Raw genomic sequence first — 24428 nt, 5'->3', positions numbered from 1 at the left:
TCAACAGAAACATCTCTTGTGGAAACATATTTTTGTAATTTTTTTTCCTATAGGAACGTAGAGGCAGTGTTGATAGCATTCTGGATGAAGAGCCTGAGGAAGAGAGTGGCAACCACAGTGATTTCCAGAATGACTGCGGATTTGAATTGCAGCACTTAAGTGAACCTCCTCAAAATGACTTTGTTTATGATGAATTGTGTAGGCATACAGGACACATGTACATTTCCGGAGGAAAAGTCTTAAACATGACATGTGAAGGAAAACAGGCCAGGGCATTTGCAACTGTAGTGGCTAGTCAGTTATCTGGCAAACTTGGAGGCCATGTAGATGGTCTTGGGAAAAAACGTACAACTTACTTACAGCCATGCAAATTTACCAGTATTAGTTTTGTACCTGATGTAATCAAGCCACAGCTTGTTGTCACTGACAGTAATTTACTAGAAGGCACAACCAAAAAGGATAGCATTTATAACTGTAATGTCTCTATGCCTGTAGCAGTGCATGATGGGAAGGATCACACTGTTCAACAGAGTGTTGTAAGGCCTGATGGAATTGATTTGGAAGGAGGCAAGGACACTGAAATTCTTGAGTCCGTACAAGTCGAAGTGTACTCAGACCTACTTGACCAAAGCAGACGAGAGGCAGAGGTACCACCCTGTGATGGTCATAACTCCGATGTAGTTGTAGACTTTGTAGAAAGCAACACTAGCAACCAAAGCATTGTCCCTGACAAATGGTCAGATGTTGATGATGTCCGTAACAGTGGCCAGGATTTCAGTGATGCGGTTGCCTCTCAGAAGAGCAAAAGCCCAGCTCCAACATTGGATGAGTTACCTTGTGAACCTAAACCTTGTTTTCATAGCAAAGCGCACTCAAACAAATTATGGAGTAGTCATGATGAAACTCACACTAGCAATGAGTGCACATCCACTGGGGATTTGGGTGGAATAGAAATTCCTAACAGCTCTCCATCATCTCAGCAAGCTGTTACAGATATTCTGACATGTGTCTTTGATGCCTCTGTCCAAAATGCTGACAACAAGCCCAGTCCCGATAGCACTTCTGAACCCATTGTGTCCAGTATTGATATGGACATGGAGAATGCCTTGCTCAGCTGTAACGATTCTGGTGTCCTCTGCAGTAAATCACCTACACAGGTGTCTCAGGAGGGCAGATCTGTATCTCCATTGCACAGTCCCAGTAGATTACACCCCAGCAGCAGCTATAGGACAAATGACCAGAGTATGCCTACATCAACCTCTCAGGAGAATGCCTGTTTGAACAGCAGCTGTAATTTGGATGAAAATCCACAATATAAAGATGGAACATCTGATTCCGTGAATGACTTCACGGTTACACCAGATTCATTACACAGTAGCAGTGGTTCTGCCGTTAAAAGGAGCTACAATCTCCTTAAGAGCTCACAACCGGGACATACTTCTGACTCATTAATGCCAAATCTTTCTACGTCAAATCCTCATTGTAGTGAATCCAGTAATGCAGCAAATAGTCCAGAAAGTTACAAATCATCTCTTAAAGACAGGCCCAGTACCCCCGAATTGTATTTGCAGCCCTGCTCCAGTCCTGGCAGAAGTTTGAATTCATCAGCAATGTTGCAGTCACCTTCAAACAACACCAAAGTGTCTACAACTAATCTGACGCAGTGCAACTACAGTGTCTGTTCTGATAACAAGCACAACCAAACGGAAGAGTCAGAGGTTTCCTTTGAAAAAGATGTAACCTGTGCAATAGACCAGTCCAGTGACCAATCAAGAAACTCCATAGATGACCTGTTGGGCAAGGTTCAGGATGAGTCTCATTCAGGTGCTAAGGATCCATCCAAGTATAATGTGGCGTATGATAATCCTGAACCCTATGATGATAGCATTAATATGCCTATAGACCATAGTCAAAGTAGGTTGCATTCAGACCATATTTCACTTGAAACTCCACCACAAGAGGATTTTGCATCTTGTCCCTCAAGAACATCAGAGAACTCCGATAGTTCACCTGAAGAGAACATCAAAAATTATGAACCACATGCCATCAGGTCCTCCTCTTATAAAGAAATACCAAATCCTGTTAATTATGATTCTGACTTGTGTAGCAGTCTTTTGCATCAGGACCTTCACTCATCCATTGCTGTGAAGTCTTCTAAGAATCAGGAGTACAGTTTAGAGGACATTCCAGCCCTGAGTAGAGTATCTGAACACACTGTTAGCATGGATAACAAGAAAGATCCCAATGATAAATCAGCTACAGCAGAGGAAATGAGAAACGTCTATGAACAGCAAAATGAGGAAGTTGAGGATGAAGAGTATAACCTGCTGGAGAAAGAAAGTTTGAACAGGTTCCCTGCTGAAGAGCGTGGGAGTGAGGACATTTCTCAGTCTGCCCATTGTATCTCAGACCCTTACTTCTCTATGAAAACTAGTAAGCATAAAACTGATTGCAAAATGAAGAAACGCTTTAGCTCTGTCTACCAAAAAGTGATAACAGATGAACAGACTGATAGGGAATTCTTGGATAACAGACAAAAAAACAGTGGACTTATTTTTTATAAAACGAGAATATCAGAAAGAATCTCTGACTCACCTATCACACGGTACACTGCAAACTATAAACCTGAAACGGATTGGACAAACTATTGTAAGAGAATAGAGACACTGAAACGAAATAAGCATCCTGTCAAAGAAGACCATGGTATGCCATCCCATTCAGCATCGCCTATCATCACAGTGTTTGATCACAAGGGAAACCGAATGACATACGAAAATTATCCCATCGTGAAACCTGGGCCGAGCGGACGTGTCAGGATGATTCGGAATTCCAGCAGTTACCTGCACAACTTTCAACAGAAGTGGGAGGAACTACACCTTGCAAGACCTGACATGACTCAAGATACCATGGACCTAGAGTATCTCATCTTCTCTGAGAAAATGAACCAGATTATCAAAAACAATCAGAAGACCAGCAGATCCACCCGCTATTCCTGGAGAAGGCAGGCCATGTCTGATGTTGATGTTACTTCTAAGAATTCTGCAGTGGGTATACATGTTTCAAAGGAGCTCCAGAACACACGGTTACCTCTAAGAAGGTGGAAGATGAAGGGGGACCGAACAAACAAGGCATGGTCACGAAAGCGGAAGGCTGTCTCCTCCATGCCTTGTGAACCACCATTGTCCTTGCGGAGATTGTCTCACCTGGACTGCAAGGGTGATTCACATCCCGCGGTCTCAGACATCACTGTTGAATGTGCCTCGTCGTACCACACAATATTGAATGACATCTGCTCAGGCAGAAAATTTCTGCAGCATACCAGCAAGCCCAAGGAGGACAGTGCTTTGCCACCATGTGATACAAGAGAACACATTTTTGAACAAATGCAAGAGGAGACCTTCAAGGATATGCAGGAAAAGATCAATGCTGCGGTCCGGCTGTCCTCCAAGACAAAATTCAAGTTCTACATCCTGGTGACTTCAGATGATTACTTCTTTGAACAGACAAAGGTGAATGTTCACATGCTTTATTTTTTAATAATGAAGGAGGTGAGGATTTCAGTAGTTGTGGCTTTTAAGGCATGGTGAACTCAAGCCACCATATATGGAAAGAGGAGGGTGATAATTGAATCTTCTGATGGCAAATTTCTATATGTAAAATATACTTTATGCCTCCTGCTACTTTTGTGTTACTATTCTATAAGTGTAACATTGGAGAATGTTGTTTTCCATAAATCTACATGTGTCTGTTGATGTGTCAGTGAAATTCATTATTCCTGGTCCTGCAGGAGCTCCTGGTTGCAGAAGGTCATGACTGCATTGAGCCAGAGGACTTTGACCTGGAGGGGCAGAAACCCACATCACCGCTTCTCATCATCATAAGGAATGAGGATATTGCTGAGCACATCTACACGGTAAGATGGGGGCTGACCATGAGGATATACAACTATATGGGAGAAGTTAAATGAAGGTCAGAGTCATTGCTGTGGCCATCAGTAGCAGAGCCAAATGTAGAACTGGTTAAACCATCTTGTGGTGTGCTACTCTCTCTTGGCCCGCTTGCGATTGCCCGCCCTACCCAACTCTGCGCTCACATTGCACTTACGCTGCGGGCCCGAGCACATTTTTGTCATCACCATGCAACTTTTTTGTATTGAAGAAAATATAGGAATGAAAGTGTTATTGCACAGCAGTGGAACTCATGATGAATGTCCTTCTGTGGCTTATTTGGAGTCATCTTGTTTTGGGCACAGTGACATGCGTAAATTTATCTAGTATGTAATACAGTGATTTTTATTCATTTGTGCTGCACATATAAGTTTTTGTGTGTTGCATGCAGTTGTTCTTGGGTACTAGTCAGCCCAAATTTCTAGCAAACGTGCACCTTCCATACACTAGTGTTGCACAGGATACTGGTACTGAAAAGGCACCTCAGTCCCACATTTCTGAAAGCTGTACCAGTACTAAAGAGATGTAATACCGAACTATTTACACTATTCCAGGCGTCACTAATGCTATATATCACTAACATTAACCATTGAATCGGGACCATGGGCTCAGTATTTCCAAGCCACTACTGAAACTCAGTTATACCCTATGTCAGAATTGCATGCATCGTGCTATATAGCCGTATATTAGGCAGTGGTGGCCTAATGGTTAGGGACGTACACTTGCAATTGAAAGATTGCTGGTTCAAATCCCCGACCAACAAGGCATCACTGAGGTACCCTGAGCAAGGTTCCTCCCCCCCCCCAAGCACTGCTCCCCGGGCGCTGAATTAGCTGCCCCCTGCTATGTCACAATATCACATATGGGTTAAATGCAGAGGACAGATTTCGTTGTTGTGTGCTGTGGTGTGTCAACAATGATCACTGATTACCAAATTCCAAAATTCTAGTTACAGTGAACTAGCAAATTTGATTTATCTGCTCTAAGTGCTGTGCATAAAAGACTTGAGCTTAATAAAATGTCAGCTAGTTAAAAATTATCTACCTAGCTTTAAGTTAGTAATGTATGTAAGGAATCTTTTAATATAGCAAGATCTTATAGCAAATGGGTTACGTTAACATCATCGAACTAGCATCTGTACTTACTGGTTACTATGCTACACTATGTTTTAAGCCAGGGGTCTCCAACTCCGGTCCTAGTGAGCTATCGTCCAGTAGGTTTTCTATCATACCTGGCTTCTGATGAGCCACACCTGTTCTCAGGTAAATACCAGGAACAGGTGTGGCTAATCAGAAGCCGGGTATGATAGAAAACCTACTGGATAGTAGCTCTCCAGGACCGGAGTTGGAGACCTCTGTTTTAAGCAGTTAAACAATTATGCATAATGCGTAATCTTTATGGATGCTTATCTCACATTATCTGTTAGCTTTTTTTTTTACAGTGGAAGTATGTTTTACAGTTTCGCGTGATTGTGTGTTATCCCCCCCATTCATCAGTGCACCGCCCACTCAAAATTCATTAAACAAATCACATCCATACTGATCCCCTTGTAGCCCTCAATACTCTCCTTACATACTGGCAGAAATGTGCAACAAACGGGGGTGGATATATCCTTTATCACCAGAATGTATTACCACTCTCTTTGTAACTGAATGAATTAGAGAGATTATAATGCAGTGCTTGGCAATATTAGGCTATGTGCTGCAGTGGAGGGTGGCTTAATTTAATTTAAAATTAAAGGTGCAACAATTTAAATGCATTGGAGATAAATGTCTCCTGAAAATCAGTGTATAGTTTACCATGAACAATACAGAATTTTCTGCATTAGCATCATTGCAGTATGAGGTCATAATTTTGGTACAGTGACAACACTACCATAGACCAAAGCGATCCTTTTGTTGCCATGTTTGTGACAAATTTGTATTCATGATAGTTTTGCGGGGGGGGAAAATGACGTGACTGTACAGCCCACTCGATCTGTTCTATCCGGGTTCGGTTCAGATGTACATGTGCACAGGCATGGATCGGTTGCGCCAATGAAGTCATGACTGTGTTCCATGCTCAAGCACAGATAGTGATCACACTAGCCTACTCGCCATGGTCAGGCCCACTTCTTCAAGCCGACCCAGGCACGGTAAGCCTGGTGCAGTGTAATCACACTAGTCCAACAAACTGGACTCTGGGAGCATCATACATACTCGGGCATGGTGCGGATCGGCTAGTATGAGCACCCCTTAACGCCTGGTTTGGGTTTCTTTGTCTGCTCTGTCAGCTTATCAGAGTTTATATTGTGAGCCAGTATTCACCAGTGTCACATCAAAGCACAAAGGAATTTGACAAGGGGTGGTGTCACCAATTTATTTCAGATTCCACAGCTGCTGGAGCTGAAGAGATCAGCCAGAGTGCTGTTTGCTGGGATTGACCGACCTGATGATGTCCTTCACCTCACGCACCAGGAGCTCTTCGGCAACGGGGGATTTGTGGTGTGCAACACGGATGTTCTGTGTTCCCTGACACTGGGTATGGACTTTGCCTGGAACTCGGACAAGGCCCAGACCGTTCGGTCCCGTTCTATGCAGTAAGGGAGAGTGAGTTATAAATATGACAATTCTGGTTTATTGGGTACATTTGCTTCAAAAAGTCAGGGCAGCACAGTGAGTATGCAGGTTTCCTCTGGGCGCTATGATTTTTCCAAGACACGCAGTTGGGCTAATCGCTAACTCTGAACCCTTAGTGTATGATTGTGAGTGTGAGCGTGCACAGTAGATGCTCTGCGATGGACTTGTGTCCCATCCAGGGTGACCCCCAGCATTGTGTGGTCTAGCCCCCCCCCCCATCCTGATCACGATAAGTGGCTGGACTGTTGGAGGGATGATGTTTCAAAAAGTACTTAATCAAACACCAAAAATCTGTAGTAACAGGTAACTGATATCAGAATTAACATGTTTATGTTGGCTATGATTGGTTGTGGCTGCAGTGGTTCATAGGCCGTGCATTATGCTGACCATGATGTGACTGCACTGTGTTGTCCTTGTGACCTTACGATGCCTGGTTGTCGGTGTGCTTTAAACCTCCATCAATCAGACAACATGAAGCGGCTGGTCCAGGCTTTGGAGGGGCTGAGCAGAAAGGGGAAGTGGCTGTGGTTCCTCCACTACCGGGACAGCCGCCTGCTGAAGGAGAATGCCAGGTACACGAGGTCGTTTGCTCTTTAACCTGTGTGAGGACCGCAAACAGCAAGACTTTCATTCAAAGGCACCGTCTCTGTCTGTAGGCTGAGTACAGAAGCCCGGGACAGGAAGCAGTTCCTTGAATCCTGCCAGGAGGCCGGCCTGGTCGAGACAGTTCCGTATCACGACTGTGACATCATGTCACGGGATCAACCCGATTATCTTCAGTGCATGATCCGACTACAGGCTCAGCATATCACAGCCCGGTTTGCCATCTTCATAACCGGTAAGGGTCATGGGATCTCCTTTTATTTTATCTCTCTTTCTCTCTCACACACATCAGTCAGTGGGCTAGCTCTTTCTTTTCCCTGTTTTATGAATATGAACTTTAGAGCTCACAAATTTCAGCTCTGCCATCTCAAAGTGGCACGTGTAAATGGTGCTGCGTTCCATTGTGAAATTCCAACTGTAATGCCCCCTGAAGTCGGAATTCTGACTCGTGAACTCCGAAGAATGTACCCCATCCCGACCTCAGAATTCAAGATGGCTGCACCCTTTATCAACAGAAGTGAAAGCTGTAGTTTTGCACCATTTATTAGCACGTACGTCTTATTTGTGGTTCATTAAATCAGTTGTACACATAGGATTATCCAACTGCTATCTGTGGACATATTACTACAGTATGTTTATGCACAAAATACATGTTTTTATCAAATGATACTGCTAACAATGGCTAGCAATTAACCAGGCTAGAACCAGGGACTGTTTCAGGAAGTAGGACTTCTTGCTCAGCTGGAAAACTTGTCAGATTTAAGGTAGTCTGGGTTAAATGTAAGTGAACAAAAGTTATCCGTAAGAAATCTTGCTTTTTGAAACGGGTATCTGGTATCGCTAAATGGCTTTCTGACTTGCTGTACTGGAATGCTATTAACTTGTGTGTGGCGTCATTCTGAGTTCCGACCTCTGAGGTACATGGAACACATTAGCCTGTATGGGCCTCACTGCAGGAGTGCACCACCTAGTGGTGGAAGAATCCAGCTGGGTTGTGTGACCGCTCCACTTTTTTTCTCCTCTTTGCAGATGTACCAGATGATAATTTTGAGAACTACGGGATTTTTGCGATGGACATCGACACCTTTCTACGAATTTCTAGGAGAATCTCAACACTTGCAGAGTTTTGTGAATAGTTTTGCAGCAAGAATTTAATATTGGGTAGGCTGTCACAGGATGGCATACAGTCATGTCAATATGTACATATTTCAGACATATTTATCGCTTGGTGATGACCTCTTTCCTAATGGAAAAGTTAAAAAGGGTTATTTTTCCAATCTTTCTGGCACAACCACACCACCTGTCGGTGTGAATACAAATTACTTCTCATCAGCATTAAGCTCCTTGTGCGTAAAGCAGTTTAAAGTTGTATAATTCAGGGTTAGGTTCTGTGTGGATGGCAGAACAACATCAGCACATGATTTTGCTACTCCTCTGCAAGTTGTTCTATATATTTACAGATGTATTTGTTTTTGTATACTGCTTGTATGCCTCAGGACAGAGAAGGGGCCTCCACGTTCAACTTAGTGAAATACAAGAAGTCTTATTGTGACATTTCAGAGGTCTATTTTCTGGGTTGTCAGAAGTTAGTCTTTGTAGAATAGATCTGACTTTTGTAAATTTTTTTCCTAAACTAATAAAAGTGTTTTACAGTTAAGACCAGCAGTAAATACTGTACAGAGAACATAGCAAGGCTGACTTGAGGGAAACGTGATTAGCAAACTCAGACTCCAGTTGCCTACAGGCTAAAAGCAAAGAAACATTTTAACAGGCCAAGGTTTCCACCTATTACATTTGTCATATTTATTTTCATATTAAGGGCTCATACAGGACTGACTGCAACAGTTTGGTCCTTGGTTGAAAGCTGCAGAAGCTGCTTGCCCAGCCAGCCCCCCCCCCCCCTCTCTCTCTCCCCTGCTCCCACATCTACGAGCAGCTTCAGTGTTACTCTTCCATTTTATGGCCAGCACCTTCAGCACGGCTCTGGGCAGCAAAAACACGGAGGGCTAACAATTCTGCCTCATTTCTTCATAGTATTGGTGAAGCTCCCAAATAGATTTCCTCAAAATTACCCCCCCGCACCTTCATGTATACACCTGGCCACTTTTGTTTTGTACAGAATTTACCAAATGTAAAAATACTATTTATTAGTGCTGAATAATCCTCTTCATAACCATTTGGGTAAAACTAATCATTTTGGCATATTGACAGAACATTTTTTCCTGGGGGAAAAAAAATGGTTACATTATGCTGGAAAAGAAAGACTGGGCATTTACAACGGCAGCCCGATGCTTGTCAAAGTGTAATTACAAAAAGCAGCCCCCAGCCCAGATATAAAGAATACCAACATCCTCAGCTTTCATAATGGGCAAAACATATACGTGGATCATGAGCCAGCACTGTGTAAGATCGCGTTTTAGATATCTGCTAAATTGGGCGAGAGCTCAATTCCACTACTGGTCACCGGCGTCGCCAAAGATGTCGTTCTTCTTGCGTTCCATTTCGGCAAAGTCGAATTCTGTGCCCGTCATGCGCTTGTAGATGTCCTTGATGTCGTCACAGGTTGTCTCAAAGTGTGTGGTGGCATCATATGTACGGGAGATGAAGACCTACAAAATAAATTACATACATGTACAGTCGAACTTCGTTACAACGTACCTCGGGGGACATTAAGAATTTGTACGTTATAACCATAGTACGTTGTAACCAAGTCCCTCAAAATGAATGATAGAACACAAAATGTATATAAAAAAAACTTTTAGAAAACACCCCTCAAGTTGACACTGACATACAGCTTGTGTAGTTTGAAGAATATAATAGGAACTATATTCTTCAAACTAGGTTAATATCAGTTACTCAGACAGCCGACATAAGCCGGCAGTGGATTTTGCGTTATCGTTCAAATCGCCTTACTGTAACCTAATGTCAAACCGAAATTATGCACCTGTATATGATTCAATTGGCTGAAATAAATTTCGATACATGTGTTAGACATGTCTTTTGTTAATATCTTTCACTATATGTCACACAATTACCCCAATAACCACACAGTTTCAGAACTTAGTTCGCGTCGGCAGTATAAGGCTGCCATGTATAATTCTGAATTATTTCCACCTTGTCGGTCAGCGAAATCCGTTTCCTTTTAGCAGGCATCTTGCTTGATATGTGGCAGCATGACACCATGCAAAACCATGAAAAAACAGGGGCTGCATGCAAGGAGTCCGGCCGGCGTGGAATGCTTCGTGAGGATAGGTTCATACAGTTAGGCGTTGCTAAGCGATGTAAATGGCCGGCAACAGCCGATTCTGAATTGTGCGCGCGCTCGGAAGATGAGGCTGTACGTTGTACCGATGGTCAGTTTGCCTATTTTCCTCTGAAAATCATACGTTATATCGAAGTTTACACTGTAAAGGTGTACGTTCTAAGCGATACCGGCAAATGGAATAATGCATTACGCGAATTCGGGACATCGAAATTTGAACGTTGTATTGGTGTAAACGTTATAAACGGGGTACGTTGTAACGAGGTTCGACTGTACTGCATAAAAACAAACACTGCTTACATTTTCCAAATACTAAGTCTCTCAGCAATGAAACCATACCCTCAATACAGCTGGATTAGCACTAATTAAATCTAGGATAGTCATTTCCTCTTCAGCACAACTAAGATTCATAATAATCCTCCAGGCAGTGTAACACTTGGGGACGAGCTCACCCTAACTGTTACTCACCTGGCTTTCTGCACCCATGTCAGTTGGCTTATACTGATCACTGATGCTCACAAACCTTCAGGGGGAGAAATAAAAAATGACATCACTCAAAGTAGGAGTGATCATGGCACAACTCAAAACATCCATGTATCTATTTTACAGACCACCGACGTATCATGTTGACAAGTCTAAGGAACTGGACTAACTCAAAGCTCACTCTAATGTGCAGAGACATACTTCTGCTCCACAGGCTCCAGAAGGTCCAGGGCTGGTTTGATCTCCTTCTCAGGATCTCCAGTCTCCACTGTGGTGCTGACTATGGCCACGTACTTTCCCTGTGCGGCCACGTTGTGAGCATAGGAGATCATGCACACGTAGATATCTGCAGACACACAGTGGATTCTCACAAAATGTTCCTATGGGTGGCAGCCATGTCATACAGATGCACTGCTTCTGCGAGATCACTTCCTCTTGGACCCACCATGCTTCCTGTTGACTTGGTTCTGGGGAATGATGATCTGGCAGGAGTTGGCATCGCTGGTATTCTTAATGGGGTGGTTCATGATGCAGATGACACGGATCACCTGACCCACCTTACTCACTTTGTCCATAATGTAGCTCGGGTCGCAAATCAGTTGCTTACAGCGAGCGATCTAGGTTGAAGAACGAGACGGTCATCAAAATATTTAAAAGGGTTAATGTGCTGGTCCTGCAGTAGTAATCACAGCTTGTTCCTCAAACCAATCATCACTGAAACCTAACAAATTGTGTGGTTTATTACAAGTTGCTAAAGTTTATGTAGCTCGGCTGCACACAAAGTCTACAAGAATCGTGCCTCTGTGTCAATGTCTAAATGTCATTATGGAATTATCCAGTACGTCATCCCGCCATGACTTCAGCTCTTTTGGCACAGGAAGCGGCTAGCTCACCTCGCCCTCAGACTTCACGCCCACAACCCGCCCATTCTCCATGACAATCTCCTCTATGGGCTTGTTCAACATGTAGGTCCCTCCATAAATGGCACTTAGTCTGTCGGGGGGAGGAACAAGGCAACTAGGGTCAGTCATAGGCTGTAGCCAGCACCCATAAATGCGAGTTGGAGAGGGTCGCACCTGGCAAAGCCCTGGGGCAGCTCCCCCAGGCCATAAAGTGGGTACAGGTATGGGCTCTTGCCGTATCTGGCCAGGGATTCACTGTACAGCTTGATCCTGTTTATTGTGTCTAGGCACGGCTGGTCCAGATAGCTTCACGGACAAAAAAAAAAAAGTGATAATGTTTAATGTCTTGAAAATGACAAATGAGATGGGTAATTAATTTTCAAAACATCACTCAAGACCTTGCAATAGATTGCATCTTATTTTCATTTATACATCTTCTACATACGTACACATAAAATTACACTCTTGGGCCAATTTACTGCAGGAAGAAACCAGGAGTCAGAGGACACCCATGTGACATGGAGGTGGGGTTCAAACCCACCCTGAAGTTGAGAGACAAGCATGCTACCCACTAAGCTGCTGTGTGGCTCATCATATACACATGCTATTCAGCAGACTCTTGTGCAAAGCAATGTACAAGTTTGGAAAGCTTGGAATGGATTAGGGGCATTGATGAAGGGCCCAAAGATGATATGCTGGCAAAAGGATTAAAACCCACAACATTCCACACACGGGCACAGATCTCCTCATCTACTGAGCTACACCTCTAACACTGAAGTGATTCTAGGCGGAGTTTGACTCTCAACACTGACACAAAAGATACTTGCGTGTTCATGTATTTTTTTGGGAAAGAATATTGAATTAATCATGCGGCAATGTCACTCACTCATCTGTCCTGTAGAGGGCCAGGGAATGGCCAGTGAAGTCAATGACATCCTGACCCAGGTCAAACTTCTTATAAACATCACGCATGGTCATCTTCGCTGGGTCGACACCCTCCATTGTTTTGGGATCACTTTCATCGAAATTGGCAACAAACACCAAGAACTTCCTGAACCTCCGCTTCTCAAAGAGCCCCATCAGACCTGAAGACAGGACTCTATGGTGTCAGTCTCATAACTGTAACCATACAGTAACTCAGATAGTTTGGAAAAACTCAATTTCCCAGATCCCACTGCAAAACTCACTGGAGGCCAGTGCTTCCGCCTCGGTGGAGGGCACCTTGTAGATGCTACCCTTCTTATAGACAAAGCTGCCCTCGATGACCTTGAAGTCCAGGTACCGCGTCACCTGTGTTATCAGCAGCATTCGCACCAGCTGACCTGAAAAAAAAGGTGACGTGTCACTTTTCATTCCTCGGTTCCTGCACCAGTTAGTCTTCTCTCACGATTTGCCATGTTAGAAGAGACTCCATGGACAATTATAACAAAATAGGAAGTGGGGGAAAAAAATCATGAGTAACACATAGCTATTGTACCAGCAGCACTTCATATTGAGCACTTCAATTTAAGAACCGCCATTGTAAATTCACGATTCAGGGGTTTCCAGGCTGACTAATCCTTACCATTAGCCATGAGAAACTTGGGGATGAGGTCCACGTTCCAGTCCCGACCCTTCCCCATGGATTCAGGAGGGCTTCCTGGGATACTGAAGCGCTTGTACAGCTAGGGGAATCCAATGCACAGACATTAGTAAACTTCAGACACATCAGACTACAAGCTTAGTCATCAGTTCAGTTCTTTTACAAACACCAAAACATACAATGCTAACAAGTGGATAAATTAAAATTCCATTACTAATAACAGATTACTTCCATGACCGTAAGTACAGCCGGAACACTGCTACCTACTGAGCACTAATGTGGGATTGGCGTCCTTTATGTCTGACTTACATCCTCCAGCGGGGTGATGGAAGCACTCTCCGCACCGTAGTACGAGTTCCGGTCCATGTGCAGCACCTTCTTGCCCTTCACCGACATGATACCAGACAGGATGCATTCCTGCAACAGGGGACAGCGGAGCTTCAGAGAGAAGCTGCGCACAAGGCCATAACCCATCCTCCATAGAGGCACACATTTATAGCAAAAGGTCGAAGGCCATCAATACCAAAAAACTGGATCCCTCACGCATTAGAGCCAGGTAATGAACGGGCTTTCGAGTAATGAGCAGCGTTTCACTCTAGGGCATGACTGATTAATCACTACTTACATCCTGACACACTCCTGAAGGCAGCACTGCCCAAAGGTACAGCAAGCTTTGAATGAAGCTGGGAATATGCAGACCAAGGGATTTGGGATGGCTTTGATCTGACTACACAGGTACTAATTAAACTTCTAGTTTTCATAAGACTTCAGCAAATTTAAGATGACACTCCATGTAATAACATGCTTAAGTGTGTTCAGTCTTTCACGGGAGGCCAACTGTCTGCCTCCAAACTTGGCAGCCAACTGGATTTCCTCAAAACCGGCCCCAAAACAAGCAAATTAAAGGGATGGTGCACCAGCGGGATTCTACGGCTGAGACCCACATCACGGATTCTCAGAGTTAAAAGCCTGATGATCACATGTTCACGATCTGTGCAACCTCTGTGACACCACACAACTGAGGAGAAAGTCTTTCCTTAAACGGTCAGCTTTGCTGTGTGAAGAGCAGACTTGGGCTGGCACACTCCCAGAGCACATAGCCGATACTTAGTATGACAAACACACAGCAACGGCCATGTCACATGACTGCAGCACCCCTGAGTCACATGTTCTGGCTGCAGATGGTAGGTGGAGCATTAAGACTCAAGTTACAAGGGTCAAAATCCATCATGTGGAGTTTTTTCAGCCCTCCTGCCAGGAGAGGAGGTTATTGAACAAGAATGGGCTTCTACATAACATTCACGTTTGATTCCACAGAAAGGAGGAGGAGGGGAATCTGGGAACGTTTCAGCTGAAAGGGAGGTTTTCCTTGGGTACATCATCTAGCTCCTTATTTAAATCATGGTTCATTTTCAGGATGGAATTTGAAGCTTGTTGTGGGCCAGTAGCAGATCATTCCAATTTACCAGAAAGCAGCAAACAGGAGATCGAAACCACAGAGTTCACACTCCTGGAGGTAAGGGAAGCAGCCTTGGAGATCAAGACTGTACGACTGAGGGAGCCACTAAATGTAAAGTAGTCCCTTAAATTGAAAACAGAACTGTAACTACCAAGCATTTAAGTATTACTTTAATGTTTAAGACACTGTAGCTAAGTGCACAAAGCTACAGCCTTAAAAGGCTGCCGGCTCAAGTCTGAGGACATCCTAGTTAACTGCTAGAGCAAGGACAATGACAACATCCAGCTATACGGAAGGACACGAAGCTGTAAGCTGCTTTGGATAAGCGTGTTAGCTTAGCCAGGCAACGTAAAGTCAAAGAAGCAGGCTGGTGAGGGGAGCTGAAACAGTCACTTCTCTCACTGTGGAGCCATAGTGTGAAATCAGGACACAATACATGTAACTACATACGTAAAAGCGTCTGAGGGAGACTTCCCCGTGACGCAGCATGCCTGGAGCGGCACCGAGATCAAAGAAATGTACATGGTTGTAAAACCCTGGTACATACTGAAAGACTAAATACAAAACTGTTTTAATTTGAGCAATAAAAAAAATAAAACAATAAAAAAAAGACATTTCACAATGGGCTATGCAACCAAATACCTTCAATGCCAAACTGCAGAAGTTTCAATTCCTCATTTACTGCTAAGAAAAACTGACATGCCGGAATTAGAAAGGACTGCTGGTGCTGAAAGAGGTGATGGTCCACAACAAACAGCCCACTGCAAGATCAGCCATATTACAATGCACACAGATGGGACGTCAGATACCCCAACGAGTCAGGTCACAGTACTGCGTTCAAAGGAAGCATGGCAGATAGGGGACTGGATAAACCTTGTTTTCAGCCGTGAACAGCAATGGGATGAAGGCATAACACACCAAACTCTACCTGCCTGACCATGTTAATGATTGCCTTTCACTCATAAGACAGGAATAAAGTTTATGAATTGCTGTTCAAATGTGTTAAATGTGGACTCTGGTCACAAGCTCCTTTACAGTTGCTTCCATCGCTACATAATGTAAATTTACCTAGATTCACAACTGCAAGACTGAATTAAGGTCAACTAATAAGTCAGACTTCTGCACCCAAATGGATTTCAAACATGATATCTTCAGTTCATAAATCAGTACTCTACACTGCTTCTGAATTTTGGCAACATTACCACTACGTGACATCACATGATAAACAGAATCCTAATGAACCAAGCTCTCAAAAAACAGTCAAACTAACTCAGTGGCTGCTAGCTTACACAGTGTTTTCCCATCCCAAAGCCAGTGTCACGCTTGAAGTTCAATGGCCAGAACCTTTGACATTTTTATAAACACTTTAATGTCTAGGCCGGTCAATGCCATCATAAACTATACATAACACTAAAAAGGAGGAGTATTTTTTTGTGTATTTCAGGTCTTTAAAGGGACCAAAAATAAACCAATGAATAAATCAAAACCGTTCACTCCCACCAACCCCCCAGCACTGATCAGCCACTCAGCAAATGAGAAACAGGGACACACTCAACTGGTTCCTACATGAAATGAGAGGCTGGAATCAGGCCCAAGGAAACGGCCAGGCTGACCACACGCATGGGGAAGCACCTGTGCTGGTCGCTTTGGGGAACCGAAAGCACATCCCTTCACTCCCACCATAACTTCAACCTAGCCAGTACCAGGTTTCATGGGGAGCCAAGCTGTCCATAGAAGAGAACCTACATGCATGCTGACAATGCCATCATACCCAGTAAATATTACTTAACTCCCACAATAATACAGTAATGCACTACTGAGTGCTCATCGCGGTGAAATACCATCTTAATCTGCAAAATGCAATACCCTAAATCTGAATTGCGAAATCAGGCAGTATAAAGGGGTAACGGGAGCCTGCAGAAAACGGCAACTGCACACCGAATTACCTATTCAATGTATGCGATCACACGGAAACGGAGAGCTGCTGTGTCGATGTGCACTGCAACTTCCTCAAGATGGAAATCCGGATGCACCTTCCTGTAAGGGGGAGCAGGAAAAACCACAGTCCTGCAGCCGGTCGATCGGCGCTTACTGGCAGAGCTGGTAGCTCCAGTGCAGCTCACAGTACAATTACGTGGGTTAGGGGGTCGTTAACCAGTGATGTTCTGGTTGCTGGTAACTAATGTTTTGGTTGCGTGCACGGATGCAGCGGAACTGGAGAGTGGGCGGCCGACCCTTTGTTAAAACCAAAGGGACTAAAACAGAATCGCTTGGTCATTAAAACACACAAAGCTTGGTTGAATTCCTGTGTGCGTTAAAAATGTCGTTTTTACCAGTGTTTAAGCTGCCGGAGCTTTTAACGCCCTTTCGGCCGGAGCAGTTTGACAAGCGTAGAGAAAGGCGTCCCCGCCCAAGGGACGGCCCGCTCGGCCACCCGGCAACCATCTCGGATACGGGCCTCGAATGGCGCTTCCTCCGAATGTAGGTCAACAAAAAGCATTTTAGAAACTGTATTGACACAACGGAAACTTTACCTCAGCACTAATGTCAGCAGAGAAAGCGACCCGGTTAACGCTATTTGTTGCTGTTGTTGTAGCAGGGATGCAGATGTAGAAGAACTCCGTATAAAATATGAAGTTTCCTGTAACCAAATCGAAGTGAAACGTAGCTGTGCTGACGAAAGCTTTCAGGTGAACGGCGAAGGGCCGCAGATTTTAATCTTTATGAAGACACACCCGCCACCGAGAGCTGCCTGCTAGCGTCGAGGCCTGGCTAATATCAGCATGCTAGTCACGCATACCCGCGGCTCCGGTAACGAAGGGGCCTCGCTTGCTAACGTTAGCATGCTAATAACGCATATCTACGGCTCCGCTGACTGGTGGCCTCGCTTGCTAACGTTAGCATGCTGCTGACGACGGGCCTCGCTTGCTAACGCTAGCATGCTAGTAAGGCTCGGTTTTAGCGCTGAGCAGCTCCTTTGTACCCACAAACGCCCAGTCTTCGATTCGGCGAGTGGCGCTTCAGTTTGCCCTCACCGTGAGTCCGGTCCCCAGCACGATGACATCGTATTCTTCATTCATTTTTTCTGCAGTTGATGTTTTCTCTTCTTGCCTACAGTTACCGCTCGGGAGCAAGAAAATGGAGAACAGTGACTCAAAGCAAAAGAGGCTGCGGTCCAACGTCAGTCAGTTCCGGCCCGGCGGTAGGGGAGGAGCCAGCGCGGGGAGTTAAATGGTCGTGGCGGGCTGACGGAGGCGGGCGTCTCTCTGTGTATATAAGGGCGTTTTTTTTAAGGCCACATTTGCTCGTACGATTTCATAATCTGCGAAAAAAACCCACAAATGCTGAAATATCACAAAAATTCAGGGCTGCTTCTCCGGATTTAAACAAATATCTTTAAATATTTGGGAAGCACAGGGGTCACTCAGGCTATAGTTTGTAATTCACTGAGTGCATAAAATGAGTAATTCCGTATTCAGTGTACGTATTGCATAATGTTTGTCAGTATTAGCATTGCAGTTCCAGTCATTACCCGACAGTAAGCAGAATGGTTGTATTAGACAGCAAATTCGCTTAGAGTGAAAGTGTCATCTTACAGAGAAACAAACCTTTGTCATATAATCCGAGTTAAGTGTTAAGAAGCGAAAACGTGTCCTCAGATTACCGGACCGAGTAACACGGTAACATATCTTCCAGGGAACAGGGTGCTGAGATCAGCAAGGCATCACGAAAAAGCAATATATTTTATGTTATTATAAAGCAGTAGGCATAGTATTAAAAGAACATGTTTCTGTGTAGTGCATACTGGAAAAGCAGGCGTCTTTTTCCAACTTGATTCTCTTGCTGTTATCTGAGTAACTTTTTGATATTAGGTTATACTGGTGTTTCGCGTAGCTCTTGTCCCAATAACATATGCCTCAGTTACTAGTCACTTAAGCTAATTGACAGCTGTTTGTTTCTCATTTACTTTTTTTAACTTGTACATCATTGTACAAAAAAACATGCTAATTAAATCTTAGTCTGGACAATTCACTTTTTGCTAAACTTAATTCAGAGAGCTCTTCATGTGAGAAACCAGTCTGTGAAAATTAGTTAGTGGGATTCACTGAATGCTATCAATCACTTACTGGCTTAGACCAATGAGAGCCTGTGATGTAATGCAAAGTCATTGACTGACGGTGCACAATGTTTGGAATTGTCTTTTAATCAGCTTTTGGTACATCACATTCAGTGAAGATGCAGTGCACATCTGGCTTCCTGGCCAGCTGCCTGGCCTCGGTCCCTGAGGCGTCTGGGGTATCCTGGAGCCCCAGCTCCAGCAGGGTGCGCACTGTGGAGGCGTGCTGTCCCGCACAAGCCATGTGAAGTGCTGGGAGGGGCAGAGAGAGCAGAGTACTGACCCGGCGATATCACCTGGGAGCTCCACCGGAGGGTTAGGGTGTGAGTTCTAATCTCCAAAAATACAACTGTGTGCTGCTTTTTCTTTGACAACCACCAATCCCAGTTTAGGATTTAGGAACAAAACTAGAACCGTAACATCCTCTTGATCTGATCAACTGAATAAAAAATCCATTGAACTGCACACTATTTGCAAATATTTATTAAAATAGAGCAGGGGTCTCCAACTCCAGTCCTGGAGAGCTATGATCCAGTAGTTTTCTATCCTACCTTGCTTCTGATGAGTGACACCTGTTCCTGGTATTTACCCAAAAACATGTGTGGCTCATCAGATGCCAGGTTGGATAGAAAACCTACTGGATAGTAGCTCTCCAGGACCGGAGACCTCTGAAATAGAGGAAAGCATTAGCAGAAATACATAGTCTAAAATAATAAAAAACTACTAATTGAACAGTACAATATATAAGCTAATCAGTCCTTATTGTAATTCTGCAAGCGCATTTAAGACTTACCTGTTCGTCCTTTTATGTCCTTTGCTTGAAGATCAGCCCCTAATTCAAACAAGGTTCTTACTGTATTACTGTGACCTTCCTAAAAAAAATAATGAAATCCCGTCAGTCCATAGACACCTCCAGGTAACCTCTAGGCCTTAAATGATGATGGACTGTACCAAATCTTGGACAGAACTTAAAAACAGGGGGGTTACTCCATGCCCAAATTTAGGAGGCGCTCATTTACCGATCTTTCACTAACTGCAAATAATGGCTGATTCTGGAGTGCACAGCGAATTATAAACGATGAAGAAGGAACCGTAAGGGGAAGCGGGGATATGCAAACCTTGGCAGCATAATGAAGGGCAGTCAGGCCTATGTCGGTGGCTCGAGCATTTACGTCCACACCAAGGTCTTGCATCAGGAAACGCAGCGCCCCCTCCTGGGCTGTTACGGAGGCGTGATGCAGGGGCTGTGCTCCCATGCAGTCTGCCGCTGATGGAGATGCCTGCAGCAAGCACACATGCGTAGCATTTTACATGGTGGATAATGTCACACATCACTGAGAGTTTAATGCAGTGATTGATATTTTTGCACTGATTTCTCTGATGCGGATTGAAGGCTGGGCCAGCAAGGTGACATCGACATACCTGGTGCTTATCCAGCAGCAGCTTAGCGATACCAATGTGTCCGTTCCTCAGAGCATCCGTGAACGGCGTGATCCCACAGCTGTCCCTGCTGTCAGGTCTGTAGCTGCACCTGAGACAGCCAGACAACTTTAGAGTCACACTAAGCAGGACCCATACAAGCAGGCCGGCAGTAAGCCATGCCATGTCTCTCTGTGTGATTCCTCCTTATCTGCCTGAAATTCTGATACAGCTGTCCTTCCCTTTGCTCACATGTCAGAATGGCTCATATAGTGAAGTACCCCATGCTTCTTTAGACGGATTCCATAAATCCAGATTCCATCCATCATTGTGTAAACAGGGATCAACAAAGTATATCTATATTTCCATCTATCTGTGACCAAGGCAGAGGACTTGAAGTGTCTGTCCTCGGAAGCTGGCATCAAATGCCGGTGGTGAATTCCTGTAGTTAGAAATCCTCCAACCTTGTGCTTTGTATGTAGTGATTAGGGTAAAACTATGTTGGTACAGAACAGTCAGATATTTCCTTCAAGGTGTTATACAAATAGCAAGGCTTTTGTGATGCTGTGGGTTAGAAGTACATGCTGCACAAACACAATAGATTGTGTGTATCTACAAGGTCTTGTTTATGCAAAGCTCAACAAACTGTTTCTGTCTGTTTTGATTTGGAGAACATAAACCTTTTTAAAATTCTGATTTCCTTTATTTGAAAGACAATCAGACACGCATAAATCCAAGAGGAAATCTTAAAGTGTGAATCTTTATGTGCGGCTTAAGACAAAGACCAAACTCTTGCTACGCTGTTTTGAGTATTTTAGTTCAGATATGTACTGATGAGAAAAAACATTATGACCATCCCCATGTGAAGCGAATAATGTTATCTAGTCATAACACACAGGGCATCGAACCCTGCTGCGTTATGGAGCTACCTAGCCACAGGCTATTCAGAGTACCAATGCTGTCCCCTGTCCACCGTGGAAAGAGCCTACAATGGGCACACAAGTGTTGGAACTGGATCTTGGAGCAAGGGAAAAAGGTCAGCTGGTCTGAAGAATCTCGTTTTCTGCCAGGTACGTCAGGCATCTATGGGATACGCTGGACTGACAAGTCCGATCCATTTCTATGAAGCCCCATACGCAGCACGACACATCACTCCCACAATCAACATCGATGATGTCATTTGTGTCATAATAGCCCTTCTGTGGGATTGTACCACATAGGATAGCCATCGTTCACATCTCACATAGATGAGTCTTGGCTGCCCAACACCCTGTCATCGGTCCATGGTCTTTCTCTCCTCGGACAACTCTCAGTAGGTCCTCACCGCCTTGAGTACCCCACAAGCCTTGCCATTTCAGAGATGCTCTGACCCAGTCTTCTGCCAAAATGATTTGGCTCTTGTCAAAGTCACTCAGATCTTTATCACTGCCCATTTCTTCATGTCGTCTACGAGGACCAAATGTTAGCTTACCGTCTAATATATCCCAGACCATGACACGCGCTGTTTTTACGAGATAATCAACATTATTTGCTTCGTAATGGGTGTGGTCATAACGTTTTGGCTCATTGGTGTATAATCACAGGACCTTTGGGGGTGTTCTATGTCTGAAGTAGACTGAGGGGTTCCTGTTTTCTGTAAATTCTTAGACGTGTTTTTTTTTTTCTTTCTATGACTGAGGAGTTAGCTAATTAAGTCAATAAGTTAATTACTGCCGAAAGCTCAAACCTATTTAAAAAATAGATTTAGAAGAAACTAGAGAAAGGGCACACTTACTTTTCAAGGAGAACACTCACAACTTCTTCGCAGCCATGCATAGCTGAAATCGAACGTGACTGTTATACAAAGGTGATTTTGAACTATTACAAACTGCAAGTTTCCAGTTTAGTCATTATACTAAGAAGATGAACAGAACTATTTTACTCAGTGGAGTCCTCACCTGCCGTGTGCAGTGGAGATCGGAGGGTGGTGCTTTCTGTGTCCCAGACTTCTGGGCTGGCCTCTAATAGGCAGTGTACCACAGACGGATCACCCTCTCTGCAGGCGATGTGGAAGCAATTCCAGCCGTCTTTGTTCTTGAGTGCTGGGTCTGCCCAGTGCTCGATTAGCTGCCTGATGACTTCCAGATCTCTCCGGGTGCAGGCCATCATAAGAGGGGTCCTGGAGTCACACAAGACTAGTATTAATCACCCCACAGTACAAGCTGGGCAGTACTTTCCCAGATATACATTTGGGGCCAGTTTCACACAGCAAGATAAGCCACCTAGCATGTAGATACTACTTAGTAATACAGTAAGAAATTGAGAGAGAGAAAATTCTGTAAATTGTCATAAATCAGCATAAAACGTATGTTAGTATAAATTACAACCCTACACCAAGTTACTATATTTAAATATATCCTTTTAGACAAAGGATGTCCACAACCTATTTTGACTATAATCTTCCAAAACACCTTATGTACTATGTAGAGTACCTGTAGTACTAGTATCAACACTCAGTGGAATAAACATTTCATTTAAATACCAAAACGTTTTAGTATGAACTACCCAGTTTCAGCGGCGACAGGCAACAAACGCCTTCAAAATATAGATGTGGAAAAGTTCGTTCCTTCGAGCCGGATTCGAACCAGCGACCTAAGGATGACGGTGTTTTCCTCTACAGTCCTCCGCTCTACCAACTGAGCTATCGAAGGACACACATTCCGTTCCTTCGTTCTACGGAGGATAGTATACATGGAAATTCAATCGAAAGAAAAAATAATGATCGATGTGAATTACAAAGCAAACGTTTCTACGCAAATCTTGCAACACCAGAATACAATTTAATTTTAACTTAATCAAAATTACGTCCTTCGAGCCGGATTCGAACCAGCGACCTAAGGATATCAACTCGTATTTCACTACAGTCCTCCGCTCTACCAACTGAGCTATCGAAGGAGATACACGTCACAATTTTACTACTACTATCCAATTATAGTAAAAGTACTATCTGCTATTAAGAACCATTATTGCCTTACCAATCAGACTTTTTTAAGCAGTCTACTTTGGCTCCCCTGGCCAAAAGGTAATGCACACAGTCTCCTCGGCCCATGGATGCGGCTTCGTGCAGTGCCCTCTTGTAATCGCTGTTGCACAGCTCGACGTCCATGCCCACGTCCTGCACCAGGAAGGCGAGGACGTCCAGGGCGCCATGCCGGGCAGCGTAGTGCAGCAGCGTGTCCCCGGAGCGCGGCAGGCGCGCGACGCCGATCCAGCTCCGAAGGTCGTTGTTGTCATAAAGCGCGTGTTCTATGTCTCGCAGGCGGCCGTCCCGCGCCAGCCCCACCAAGCGCTTCAGCACGGCCTCGTCGGCCATGTCAGTAAAACTTGGGTATGTGCTAAACTTAGACCAGTATATTGTTAGAAAACAAACACAGAAAAAAATCAGGGGGTTAGCTAATTAACAACGTCTTTTAAAGAACAAAAAGTTATTACATTTTTATTACATTACTTTTTATCTAAAAATCTTGCTAAATTGTAATAGGGCATTTAAGATTTAACTGCAACTTTCAGTATGTCCGAATACTCTGCATATACGGCTATTATTCCGTAGCTGACAGGAAGGCCCTGCAACGGGTGGAGAAAATCACCGGCATCCCGTTGCTGAACATCGCTGCCCTGCAGCATACAGGGTGTCTGCGACATGGTGTCTTACATGAAGGAGGCGCTACAGGAGCCTCAGTCCCGCACCAGCAATCTCAGGAACAGTTTCTTGCACCACACCATCACCATTCTGAACTTTAAAACCTTACCACTCAATAACTGAACTTTCAAAATATCAATACCCTTTGACTGCACTTTATGTATATATTTCACCTGTTTACATATATCTATTCTGTACATAAAATAGTTCATATATCTGGATTTATCCATATCTGACTTATCTATTCAAACGCATCCGTATTCATATCTATATACTCCTCCTTGAGTATACAAATTCCATTAATAATTAGTGATTCCATTATTATATGTATTTCATTATGAATATATTCTCATTTGC

At 44.0% G+C, this 24428-nt stretch overlaps 3 protein-coding genes and 2 non-coding genes across 6 annotated transcripts in view; 1 reads left to right on the top strand and 4 right to left on the bottom strand.

The window, feature by feature from the left end:
• Window positions 1-8825, top strand: part of tasor2 (transcription activation suppressor family member 2) — a 30451-nt gene extending 21626 nt beyond the window's left edge. For both annotated transcript variants that reach the window (XM_023808851.2, XM_023808852.2), the window contains exons 17-22: window positions 54-3509; window positions 3788-3913; window positions 6314-6467; window positions 7032-7137; window positions 7222-7403; window positions 8198-8825. In XM_023808851.2, the coding sequence (XP_023664619.2) occupies window positions 54-3509; window positions 3788-3913; window positions 6314-6467; window positions 7032-7137; window positions 7222-7403; window positions 8198-8304 (4131 nt within the window). In that variant the 3' untranslated portion in view covers window positions 8305-8825. The remainder of the gene's footprint in view (window positions 1-53; window positions 3510-3787; window positions 3914-6313; window positions 6468-7031; window positions 7138-7221; window positions 7404-8197) is intronic.
• On the bottom strand, window positions 7696-18066 carry gdi2 (GDP dissociation inhibitor 2). Its single transcript, XM_023808856.2, has 11 exons — window positions 17892-18066; window positions 13707-13814; window positions 13380-13479; window positions 13003-13137; window positions 12702-12900; window positions 11990-12121; window positions 11807-11906; window positions 11359-11530; window positions 11115-11259; window positions 10899-10953; window positions 7696-9777 (listed from the first exon to the last, which is right to left on the bottom strand). Exons 1-11 carry the CDS (start codon window positions 17934-17936, stop codon window positions 9622-9624), a joined length of 1347 nt encoding a protein of 448 aa, XP_023664624.1. The 5' UTR covers window positions 17937-18066; the 3' UTR covers window positions 7696-9621.
• Window positions 18067-19042: 976 nt separating this feature from the next.
• On the bottom strand, window positions 19043-24151 carry ankrd16 (ankyrin repeat domain 16). The gene is made up of 8 exons (XM_023808857.2): window positions 24019-24151; window positions 23407-23771; window positions 22330-22550; window positions 22167-22209; window positions 20396-20504; window positions 20092-20253; window positions 19767-19845; window positions 19043-19225 (listed from the first exon to the last, which is right to left on the bottom strand). Exons 1-8 carry the CDS (start codon window positions 24037-24039, stop codon window positions 19059-19061), a joined length of 1167 nt encoding a protein of 388 aa, XP_023664625.1. The 5' UTR covers window positions 24040-24151; the 3' UTR covers window positions 19043-19058.
• On the bottom strand, window positions 22996-23082 carry trnay-gua (transfer RNA tyrosine (anticodon GUA)). The gene is given in 2 exon segments: window positions 22996-23031; window positions 23046-23082. It is a non-coding gene; the product is annotated as a tRNA-Tyr (tRNA).
• trnay-gua (transfer RNA tyrosine (anticodon GUA)) lies at window positions 23238-23326 on the bottom strand. The gene is given in 2 exon segments: window positions 23238-23273; window positions 23290-23326. It is a non-coding gene; the product is annotated as a tRNA-Tyr (tRNA).
• Window positions 24152-24428: the final 277 nt, after the last annotated feature.

Source organism: Paramormyrops kingsleyae, chromosome 1, assembly GCF_048594095.1.
Source record: "Paramormyrops kingsleyae isolate MSU_618 chromosome 1, PKINGS_0.4, whole genome shotgun sequence".
In the NCBI taxonomy this organism is placed as follows: Eukaryota; Metazoa; Chordata; class Actinopteri; order Osteoglossiformes; family Mormyridae; genus Paramormyrops; species Paramormyrops kingsleyae.
The sequence above is the reverse complement of the archived record's forward strand: the minus strand, read 5'-3'. Positions and strand labels throughout refer to the sequence as shown.